At 34.3% G+C, this 12,716-nt stretch overlaps 1 protein-coding gene across 1 annotated transcript in view; it reads left to right on the top strand.

The window, feature by feature from the left end:
• The first annotated feature begins 6,161 nt into the window (after positions 1-6,161).
• Positions 6,162-12,716, top strand: part of LOC117178491 — a 19,187-nt gene continuing 12,632 nt past the window's right edge. The window contains exons 1-3 of the mRNA XM_033369918.1: positions 6,162-6,237; positions 7,663-8,127; positions 9,348-9,402. Coding sequence (XP_033225809.1) covers positions 6,177-6,237; positions 7,663-8,127; positions 9,348-9,402 — 581 coding nt within the window. The 5' untranslated portion in view covers positions 6,162-6,176. The remainder of the gene's footprint in view (positions 6,238-7,662; positions 8,128-9,347; positions 9,403-12,716) is intronic.

Genomic DNA, 12,716 nt, shown 5'->3' with positions numbered 1-12,716 from the left:
ATAAAACAGATATAGAAAATAGGAAAAAGAATTTGGAAACAATTGGAGAAGGAGAATGTAGTTATTTGATACGCTGATATGGCCGGTATTAGGTTATGGAGCAGACATATGAGGGTGGACAGAAAAAAAAGATATTGAGAGTTTACAAGAAAGGTATACAAGGTGGACATTAGGGGTCGACTGGAGGACGACAGAATATATCGTGAGAGAAGAAGCGCAAAAGAGTAAATAAAGTATCAGAGTGGGAAAGAGGGCATGGAAACTTGAGACGAACATTAGAGAGGAAAAAGATATAGCGAGAAAGTGTTTCATGGAGGTAGAACAGTATTTAGTACCAACAGTATTTAGTACTAAAGCATTTAGAAAAGAGGTGGGGAGAGAGAAAGTAGACAAGAATAGAAAGATTTAGATTGGGAAACGAGGTAAGGGAGGGGATGTATACGGAAAAAGAAATAAACAGAAAGTGTAGAATATGTGAATGGGAGGAGGAAACATGAAAGCATTTATCGGAAGGATGTAGGAGAGGAATGGAAGATAAAGGAAGCTGGCAAGAGAATGTCGTTAAGATTCTAGGGGAGGATGGATTAGGAAATGAATGGATGAAGGAGTTGGAGGGTGCTAGAGGAGCGAATTAGAGAGATTGCAAAAATGCATGTGAAAGAAATGGCAAACTGGAGGTATAAAAAGTGGACGAAAATGGAAACGGAAGTCGCTTAGATTAGAAGCTTTCGTTCGCTTGCTCGCTCGTTTGCTAATAAGTCCTACATTGCGCTATCACAGGAAATAGAGATAAGAAACAAGGTATAAGACTTTATGTAAATAGTTGTAAATAATTGCATATAGTAAGGGCAAGATTTAAAAATATATATATGTAAGTGATTGTAAGGAATGGAAGTCATGTAAACCCTCAGCGGACACATTATGAATAAAGAATTAATAATTAGACAAGAAGTATAAAATTTTTTTAAAAATCACGAATATCTATCCCTATTCTAAGAGAAAGTTGCTAAAAACAATAATAAAGTATTTTTTAAATTTACGTGAATATCGAATTATCAATATAAAGTAGTATTTCATCAGATCAAATTCTCATACTCTTAGAAACAACGTGCATTAAAAAAACCGAACAAAAATTACACTTAGCGCCAAAACCTCGCAAAATCTAATTTTTCACTTACGGATTTTTTTGGGACCCCAGCAAAGTCACTTATAAAGTAGATATTCAAAAAATAATATTTCATTCGTATTCTATGGCTAATTGGAAAGAGAAATGCTAAGTCCTAACACGTTTTCAATACTTGTTTACCTTCATGGGGCTTGTGCCACCTCTTAATGTCATAAACAATATTTTTTTCTGTAGATTTAAAAATTTTTAGATTTTAAAAAATTTATAATGCATTTTTTGATCCCCTTATTTAACTAAGAAGAAAACTAAAAAAAGAAAAAAAACTAGTCGTTCTGAAAATTCGCGACATTTAACATTTGTTCAGATATTTGTATTTGTGCATCCGAATCTATTGCTCAGGAAGATTTGAACCTTATCAATTGTCTATATCGAGGCTAGATTTCTTGAAACCAAAAAGAAATGTTCCGATCGAATAAAAACTTCTCTTCCTGAATTATTTTCGAAAAAGTTGCTATTTTCAAGAGAAAATTGTTTATATTTTCTATTTGTTAATAATAAATCATTCTGACCCAACACCTTCATAAATTCCCTTAAATTTGTTGCAAAATGTGTACCTACCAAAGCTAATATTGTTCATCCTTGATCAACTCTCTTACTTCGTTCTTTACAAAACATGTTATAAATAAAAAATCTTTAAGACCAGAACCGATATTTTTTAAATTTTTGATTACATCAGGCACGCGATAAAACTTTTTACTTTCGTGGTATTTTCTCATACGACGAGTTAATATTCACTTAGAGCCTTCTAAGCAATATACTTTTTACACATTTAGGATCGTTTAAATAATTGAAAATTTGCACTGATAAATAGAAAAATGTACAACAGTTTAAAATGACCCTGATTCTGCAAAATCGATTTGTATTACTATATACATTACAAAATTCGTTGACGTATTCTCATTAAGAAACTAGTTGTTTTCACTATTGAATTGTAAAATATTTTGACTAATTAAATTAGTAACTTATTACTAATCCTTAGTTCTTCTGATTTGCCCATCAAATCTCTGAGATTTCACTAGCAGTTAGAGAATTCGATTCTCATTTCAAGATCGTAGAAAATTCTCATTCATCTAAACTTTGTTTAAACAAACAAAAAAAATATTTTTAATTTAGAGACATGCTATTTCACGTATGAAATTAAACCTACTTCTTGTATCAATAGAGCCAAAAATGTCAGACCATCGCGTCGTTTTTTAGGCTTTTACATTTTTCACATTTTCCTTGCTTATCACTTTCCTTAAATTACTATATATAGTCCTTAATAAGTTTTTAAAGGAAATAATTAGTTTTCCACTCTAAAATTCATTTATAATTGTACCTTTGAAACTGTACCAGGAATTAATTAAATTTTCACATTTTTGATTCAGTAAGATAAAAGGTTAAGAACTAAAACATAGGTTCTTCTTTCAGCCCTTACGCTAATACCTAGATGAGAAATTAAAAGGTAATTTTAAAGGTATTCGAAAATGTTGTGTTGCAATGATAAGCTGGTTTAAAAAAGATAAAACTTCACTTTTTACTGTACTGGAAGTTATAAATATTACGAAAATCCTAAAAAGTACATATTCAATTTAAAGATAAATTAAGAATATGGAATATTATTTCTATGGCTGTAATCTTGAGAACAATTATTAAACAAATATTAAATAATATTTGTAGCAACTGATATCTTAATAACTTAAAAGCCTTTTTTTAGTAAGAAATCTGAAGTAAAAAAAAATTTCTTGAAATTAATTTTGCCAGGATAAAGGGAAACGTGGATTTTGCTTCCTTGCTAAGTAATTAATTATCTATAAATTTTTTTTCTTTTTTAGCTTCACTGTCATAAAAAACAGTTGCTGATGACATTATATATACAATGAATGCAAATGATTTTAAACAAATGTGCATGAATCTTAATATATATATATATGTGCATATGTATATTGAAAAATATATACAGTTTATTTCTTTAATATATAATGCATTGTAAGTCTGATATAAAATTATAAATTTTGATATACATACTAAAAAATAGTTCGAAACCAAGTAAATGTATTCACTTAATTTTTGTATCTTAGCATTAAGATAATTCTCTTTTACAGTATTAATTTTTATTTGAAACAGGCACGTATTATTCATTAATCTGCAGAACGAAATTCCGCGGCTGCATTTTCTTGATTCAAATAAATATCTCGTAAATATACAGAAATATCTTCCTTGACTCAAAAGTTCTATATTCTATGAAATCCGGTTACTCTTTCAGAAATATATTGTTTTAGTGGGAAAATATTTTTTTATACAAAATGGATAGACTGCTGGTACCGGCAAAAAAGTTATCTGCCGCACCGATAAAAAACACACATTTTCAACATACCAAAGGGACTCTCAGACATGTTGAGTAAGGGTATGTAATTTAAGAGGTATTTTATTAGAAAGGCCGAACCCTGTACACCTTTCCAAAGTCTCGTAGGGACGGAAAGGTATCCCTATGTCAGGTCACATTAAAAATGTTGTTCAAACTAATATCCCTTTTGAAAGTGGCGTGTGTTTGGAAAGAAACACCTATAACTGGTCACATAAGATAATGTTGGTCAAAAGCCCTTACCCCTTTTCAAGGTCTTGTGGGGGCGGGAAGGCACACCCTTCTGGCTATTCTCAGTAATATTGTTGAAGGCAGGCCTGTGACTGGTCGCAGAAACAATGTTATGTACAATAACAATAATAATGTAATAATGTAATAAAAAATTGATAAAGAAGGTAATGAAAATGTAATAATCTATAATAAAATTATGTAATAATGTACCAGTACACAATTTTACTGTCGGTATCGACAGAGAGGTTTTTTGCCGGTACCGGCAGAGCATTCACTGCCTTTCTTATAACGTAGAATATGAAGGAGACAGTTTTAAATAAAAGTTTCCTTTAATGAAATAAAATTTTGAGTGAAGTAACTGCTTATCCACCCTTCCGAAATAGAAAAATAATCACTTTAATTTAATCGTCCGGGCCAAGTAGGGTTATAAATTTCTCTAAAATTCTTGCAAATTACTTATTTCATTTTTCTAAAGTCTAAAAATAATAATTTAATGGAATTGTATTTTATATAGCCCACTAAATTGCGCCGCAAATACACTCTGATGCGCCACAAAACTCTAGCAGTTATACCAGGTCTTACAAATAATAATTTGTTTCTTTAATTTATCATAACTATCCGTCATATGGATATGGATTTAGTTGTCTTCACATGCACTCATATGCGCCACAAAAATTTTTGCAAAATTCAACAACTGTCTACGATACCAAAGTTTTAACACTTTTCGAAGTTATGACCAACAAAAACAAAATGTATTAAATCAGAAAACGTGCTGCAGCTAGCTTGGAAGAACGTCAAAAGTCCTCATATGCACCAAAAATTTTTTGTGTATACCTCGAAAATTAACCAACATATGGAGGTCATAACAATTTCCAAAGTGATAATCAACAAAATAAAAAGTGTTTAATCCATGTTGATGAAGGGATTTTCCTGAGTGATTTTAAATGCGCTCATATGCGCCATAAAATTTTCTGAATATCTTTAAAATTTTCTAAGATTTAGAGCTCGTAATATTTTGCAGATTTCAAAATTACTCATATGCGTAGCTTTCAAAATTAACAAAAAATCACAATCTAGCCCCGTCATTACAACTTATTTTCGACCTATACCACGATTTTATTCCTAAAAAATGTAATTGATATGTAAAAATGTATTTAACACCTTCGAACAAAAAACAAAATCAACTCCATCATTGCTAATTTTTGTCGATGTACCCCACCTTGGTATTATAAAACAATTATAATTGCAACATAAATTATGATAGCTAGGATACGAAACGTCACTTGCTGTAAATTGCTTTTACAGTTTTGCAGCAAAAAAAGAAAATAGGCGATAGTTTCGTATTCCAACTCCAATTTCATCCCAGCTATGAATAATATAACAAAGATACTGGGAATAATCAACCACCTTCTAACCACTTCTTATCGATCCATCCAACCATGATATCACAAAATAAATGTAATTGCAATATAAAAATTAGGCACATGAGCCGCAGCTGAATTCCTATTGGTGAATATTGACCTTAGCTCACGCTGATTCCGTGCTGAGTAATTTTGTCTCATGGTTCACATGGTTCACCCATTAACCTTTTTCCACGCGAGATATAAAATGCGGACTTGAGAAAAATCAAAAAGCTTTTTAAGCAGAGGTATAAAAAAATGAAGCTTTTCGACAAGATTTTATTGAAATTAAAAGACCTGCCAATTTCTAATTTTTAACTTCAGCGCTCTCATTCTCATATAAATTAATAAGAATACTGTATTTATTATTGTTTAATAATAACCACTACTTTTCATTAAATATATTTTTGCCTCTTCGATTTGAATGCTATAGACCAAACATTAAAGTGCGTATACTGTATGCAAACTCATATATTCAATGTTGTACATAAAATTACTGACATTGAAAATCTTCCAAATCTTTAATTATCTTTGATTCTTTAAAATTATACAAGACCCAGTATTTCTTTCGAAATTCTTTGCAAATTATAGAAAGATTATTAAATAAATATATTTTATTAGTATGTATTGAAATCCGTTAAAAATCTTTCAAAACCATTCCATAAGAATCCTGTTAAATGTTAATATTTTATGAAATCCCAAGAAATCATAAAAAATACTCTAGAACCTTTTAAATCTCTGGAAACGTTTAAAACAATTTTACCTGATTTTAAAAATTGGCTGAAATGGTTTCTTAAGTTGGTCTTGAGGACTGTCTGTGGGTGGGAAGAGGGGGATCACGACGAGCATTTTACTGATATCAAATATACATACGCTTGCTATTACAAATGATTTACAATCGCGAGAAGTGGGACGAAATTGCACATTAAAAGAATCACGTGGGTATATATAGAGTGCCAATATCTTGTTCAGAATATTCATTTGGTAGGATATTCTTGAAAAGGTAATATTCAGCATGATGAAGATCCTTGTTGGAATTTTGGTCTTTGTACTGGCGACTTTCCTGAATTCTGTTGGTAATTATATAATGTTCTGACAACATATTATTGTATAATAGTTTATACGCAGTGGTAACAATTATGTGTGTATATACGGGGTGATTTTTTTAACTTGAAACTTTTGATTTATAACATTTTTTCATGGAGTGCCTATTTTTCTAGATATTTGACAGTTTTAGGTTTAAAAAAATGACCCTGTATATGCATGGAGATTTTCTAAATTTGAAACTTTCAGATATCTCGAAAAATAGGCACTCTATGAAAAAATGTTATGAATCAAAAGTTTCAAGTTCAAAAAATCACCCAGCATATGGGAGATTGACATTTTGCTCCCGACCTTCACCGCCGCCGGTCAGCGGTTACGCATTTGTTTCGGCCTTGTGTTTTTGTATAAGAAGGAGGTATTAAACTGTTTTGATTTCGATCTAATACCTACTCAAGTCACAAATGAACGAGTAACTCAATTTGCGGAATATTTGACTGACACCTACCTCAAAAATGAATCAACTTATCCACCAAGCACGTGGGCAGAAGCAAGTGCAGAACTGAATAAAACAACAAATTCTTATGAATCAAAATGCAGGTTTTCATTTGTTTAAAAAAAAGTGCTTAAAAAGTAAAAGTATAATTAATAATAAAAAATTCTAAAGTAAAATTTTAACAATTCTTAAAAACTAGTAAACGAAGTAAAAGTGAAGATTTATACGAGCAAAATTCTTATTTGAATTACTTTGACATTATATAGTATTGTATAGTATTGACACTAGGATTAGGCCTACTGGGGACACCACTAAAAAAATGCGCCTTATTATGCTTTACCTCTAGGGTGGTGCGGAAAAAAGCATACAAATCCATTTCCCATACAATTTCAGATATCACTGAACTAGGAAGGGTGAGGGAAGGTAGTGTTGGACATTGATTGAGAGGGTGTAATAGAAGAGGATAGATCCGCAGTCCGTGCAGTGGAAGGGGACATTCGCTCCCCTCAGCCGGTTTCTACCTGCGAAACTCGGGAGCGAAAAACATACTACCCATATTAATATATATGTATAATATCATTTTTTCCACTACGCATAAACTATGTATAATTTTTCCGTCTTGGAATTTACGCTACTCTTCATGAAAACAGCTTGAAAAAGCACGATCCTGAAGGTGCATGTATTATCAACTTGCTGTAACTTAAGTCTTCATGATTTTCTCCATTTTCTTTAATAATTACAATTTATTATAATAATATTTCATCAAAATGATTATACAAAGAGGTAAAGCATGTGATCATAAAAAAATAATTTCAATATTTTAGAGTTAACTTAAAGGCCTGTTCCAAACTTAATCATCTCAAAAACTAACAAAACCTTCTGTCAGCCTCACACTTCGTTGCCTCTAATTCATATTTTTAGGTATGAAAATGTAACACTTATCTATTCATATTTCTTATTACAGAGTTAGGTACACCGCTGGGAACAGGTTTTGCCTTAAGGTCGGGTTCTGCACCCAAACCGGTTTCCGGTCCGGGTCCATCCGGAAGAATGCAGCCCGGTAGAGGTGGACGACGTGAAAGAATTCAGAGCGGAAGGATCACCCAACCAGCTGAACCATCAGCCACAGCAGCAGCACAACCTAATCCCAGACATACTTTCGTAGAGACATTTCTAGAAAATACTTACATCGAAGACCCTCAGCGTGGCTTTATTAGTCTCGAAGAAGCAAAAGCACAAGGTCTAAAACTAAGATTATTACACTGCGATAACTTAATACTTGGAATAATCGAGGGTGAAGACATTGTTCCATTATTCAATAAAGAACACAAGATCATCAGAATAGACCGTCAACAAAATTACCTGCAAATTCCTATGGGTAAGACTGTAGCTCGGGGATGGGGTGTGTTTGGAACATACGCTGATTTCTGTAAGACACATCCAACCTTATTCATTATTTGAAATCATTTTTGTGAAAATATAATGAATAAACCATATTAGTAGTAAAACTAATATTGAAACTAAAATTACTGGTTTTGCCTTTTCACTAATAAACCTAGTCCTAAAGTGCAACTGCCAAAAATTTAAGGCTACAAGAGATTTTTCAACAAATATTCTAGATTTTACTGCAATTTACAGCCTACTTTGAAGGATCTAGTAGTCCACAGACCGTATTGACGGACAGGTTCAAATTACCTTCTTGCGCTCGACATTTTTGGAAACATTCATCGAATTTATTAGTTGCCCTCATTTTTATCTTCGGATATTGAAGCAGACATGCTCTAAAATACTAACGGCCTGGAACCTATGGATTTTAATTGGCCACTAAAAAGTTTCAGCTTATTATTCAAATGATTTTATTATTTTAAGAAATATTTAAATGATTCTTAAAACTGATTATATTTCTAATATTTTACAGAATTTAGATTTTAAAAAAACCCTACGATTAAGTGCTCACGATTTACCGTCATTATATATTTTTTGGAACAATTTGCTTATGCAGATATTCAAGATTTATTACAATTTCCATATCGGATAGTAAATCTAGCTTTTAAAAGGAGCATGAATCTCTCCATGCATCTCACTATGAGTGTACGATCCTTCAAGCTTTCCTAAAGATAGATGATAAGTCTAGGAGATGTTGAATTGAAAGCTTTCCGGTAGTCAATTCAGGCTATTGACAGGACGAACCTATCACTGGGCAGGTTCTCTCGGCAGCCTGCAAAAACTTTCCTCGAGCCACGTTTTTCGTTTACAGGCTCAAATCTCCGAACAATCCTGTCGTTTAGGACACCTGTGAAGACTTTGTGTAGTGTGTCTAAACAAGTTATTAGCCTGTAATTCTCTAGGTTGGATAAGTTGCCTATTTTTGGTAGGGGTGTACTGCGTCTTGACAGCAGATAATAGAGAATAAGTGTGTGCGATTTTAAATATGAGGTGAATATGCGGACCAGATGTTGGTGTGTCGAATTAAGCTTCTTCCAGCAGAACTTCTTGATACGAATTGGTTCAGGAGCAAAAAGTTCTTCGTACCCGTATCTAATTTTTTCACCCAGAAAACGGGTGACATTCATAGTATATTCTTTCAACTCAAGTGTTTTGGGGATCTTGTATAAATCTCTTCAAAATGTCGTTTCCTCATGTTTGTAGCTTGTACAAGCAGCGGTGTAGGAAGCGGTCAGCATACATTTCCACTTTTCAAGAGGTAAAAACGCTGATTCCGTACTGACTGAATTATATCGTGTTGAAGCTCTGAATATTTGTGGCACCACAGCGTTTGCATAAGTCCTATAAAGCCTATGTGAGAAGGGATAATTCTCGCATCGTAGTAATCTAGCCAGTCCTTCTTAAGTTGATTTGTTGGCTCAATGTGGGAGGTCCGCCCGTTCTTGATCGTACTTTGATCTTAAATCTTTCCAGAACCACGAAGTCCATTGTGATCGGCAATGTTTGACAACCCATTGTCAGGTGCTCTGCGCGTTCATTCTTTTTGTACCGTATCTAAAACTTTTTTGTTGGTGTCATTATTGTTCCCACGAGCAGTTAGAGAAAGTGTCTGTACCTCCTTGCTAAGACCAGCATCTAAGGATAAGGCTGCATACTTTGAAAGGTTGCTCGACATCCGAAAATTACCATTTAAACATCTCACCCAGGGACCATTTTCTTTCGGCACGGTTGTTACGCCTCTTCTTAGGGGTTACTCCTTCGGGATCCTCCCTGGACAATTGTCTACGACTGCTTAATTATTATTGTAAGCATTTTCTGCAGAAACCCTTCATACAGGGATTTTTATCCGCAAGTATGTATATTCAAGAATAAAATACTTCAACTAGAAAAAAGTATATATTTAGAAAAGCCGCCAAGTCTTCGAATAGAGTGATGGTCCAGACAAGATTTTTTTGGCGGCTTGTAAGGGGTTCTGTTGTATTTTGGACTGTCTCACGTACAAGGTACTGTGTATTGTCCTGCACACACTGACGCTATCAAGTATGCTTCAAATCTGTGAGGCTTTAGGAATTTCGAAAGCGCGCGCTGCAGAGCAAACGCGTATCTGAGGGTGAAACTAAACCTTACGTCTGACTCTGACGTCCCACTCCCATAAATGTTTCGAGAAATTTAAAAAAATACCCAAATTGACAAAGGTTCCTAGGAGAAAATCATTATCGGAAGTGCTTAGTACCAATATGCAGCACGCAGAATTATGCAGACGAACGGAACCATTGTACAGCACCCTAACTTTAGTTGGCGCAATAATCGAACAATTTAAAGATGAAAGTTTATCATGTCTGAATTTTTAACTTAGAATATAGGAAAAATATCCCGGTGGGCCAGTGCTACTTAAAACAATTTGGATTGTATGACTTGCTGGATTAGGCCACTTCTTGATTATTAACAATTTGTTAAAACCATTTTTCTTGAGTCGATTTTATACCCTAATTCGGCTCGGAAGTTTGCGATTTTTGTAGAAGATCTTTTTTAACATGAAATATTTTATGTCGACAGTATTTTTGAAAGATATTTGATGATATCGTTGGGTGCATCAATAAGAAGTGGTAATAAGGGGTTTGATTATGATTTTTTTTTCCAATTGGCGCATACAAGTGAATCATTTTGTGGTATAGCCTTGAGTTCTTTCAGCGATGCAGTTTTTATCTCCTCAATCGTTGAAAATTGATGTCCTTTCATGGGTCTCTTCAGTTTTGGGAAAAGAAAAAAGTCACTGGGGGCCAAATCCAATGAATATCATTATTCACTTCACTGAACATCTCCTGAGCGATGGTCATGCAATGGATCTTTTGATCAAAATTAAGTAGTTTTGGAACAAATTTCGTTGACACACGTTTCATGCCTAAAACGTCCGAAAAGATAGCATGGCATGAGCCAACCGATATGCCAACATCTTCAGCAACTTCTCTGATGGTAATTCGGCGATTTGTCAACACCATTTCTTCCACTGCTTGAACGTTTTCATCTATTGCTGACGTGTTGGGATGTCCAGGGCGAGGTTCGTCTTCGACATCCTCTCGGCCTTCTTGGAACAGCTTGTACCACTTATACACATTTTTCTTACTCAGAGTAGACTCAACGTATGCAACTGTCAACGTTTCAAGAGTTTTAGAGCACTGGATTCCATTTTTCACACAAAATGTAATTTAAACTCTTTGCTCCATTTTTTTCGAAAGAAGAAAATCGCCGAGCACACCAAACCCTTCTAACCTTTTACGCCTCTGCCAGAAAAACAACGCGAGCTATATAGTCAAAACTGTGAACATATGATCGTGACGAGTGTACCAACACAGCAACAACAAAGAATTTAAAACTTGAATGTACGTGGCCCGCGAAAATTGAAAAGTCACCTTACTTTTTGAACACACCTCGTATGAGCGCATTTGATGATCTTCCAAAGGGACTGTAGACATTTTTATAGTTTAATGATTTTTTGTTTCTTTTTGGTGAGCACTTAGTAAAGCCTTGAAAGCTTAGTGTCATATGTGTTTTTAAAATTTTGCAAAAATTTTTGTGGCGCATATGAGCGCATTTGAAGAGGAATGATTCCAAATCGTCAATTTTATATTTCATATTACTTTTGACGATTGAAGTCCTACTTCACACTGCACCCCGCTCAAATTTTATCTTTGTTATTTGCTAGCACACATATTTTCAGTGGTGGTGCATTTCAAAGCATTTTATGTTATATCGGACGGATGTAATGAATTTTCAGAAATTTCATATTTTTGCAAAAATCGCGCCAGCATCCCCACCATTTCAATCGCTGATAACTTGGTTATAAATGTGGTGTAAAATGTTTTCGCTATGGAGGATATCAGCATATTTGTAAATCTTCAAGGTCATTTAATTTAAACTTTGATTTTACAAATATGGACGGGGCTAGCGCGCCCCACCCGCTTTACACATGCTATATCCCTTAGAGTCTTGCGGAGCAACATTTTGTATCGGTGGCGCATATGAGCGCATTAAATCGCCCGGATTGAAGTCTGGTACGGAGCGTTTCATTTTCGCATGCCAAGACGGTGTCATTTCCACCTTAACATATCGTCGTCACATTTTGAGCCAAGACATTCCCGATGATAGCTGCAGGGCGTGCCATGCACACCCCGAGCACTTAGCTCACATACTATCTAGTTGTCCCATTCACGCGGGAAAGACCTACATTCAAAGGCACAATGCGGCACTAAGAGTACTTTATTACCATCTCTGTCACTTCCACGGCATTTACCTTAATATCGCTCCTCTAAATGCTCCTAGGAAAATTGAGTCAATTGTCGAGAATGGGAAGTGCCGCATATACTGGAACTTTATATTCTCGACAATTGTTTCTGTTGCTCACTCGAGGCCTGACATGGTTCTTCTTGACTTCAAGAAGCGAAGCATGTTCGTTATTGAATTCTCGGCACAAGCTGACAAAAACATCATAACCAAGGAGAATGAAAAGAATGAGAGGTATCGAGACCTTATAAGGGAGTTGCAACGATTGTACCCGGAATATTCTGTTAAACT

The sequence above is a fragment of the Belonocnema kinseyi genome, chromosome 8 (assembly GCF_010883055.1).
Source record: "Belonocnema kinseyi isolate 2016_QV_RU_SX_M_011 chromosome 8, B_treatae_v1, whole genome shotgun sequence".
NCBI lineage: Eukaryota > Metazoa > Arthropoda > Insecta > Hymenoptera > Cynipidae > Belonocnema > Belonocnema kinseyi.
The sequence above is the reverse complement of the archived record's forward strand: the minus strand, read 5'-3'. Positions and strand labels throughout refer to the sequence as shown.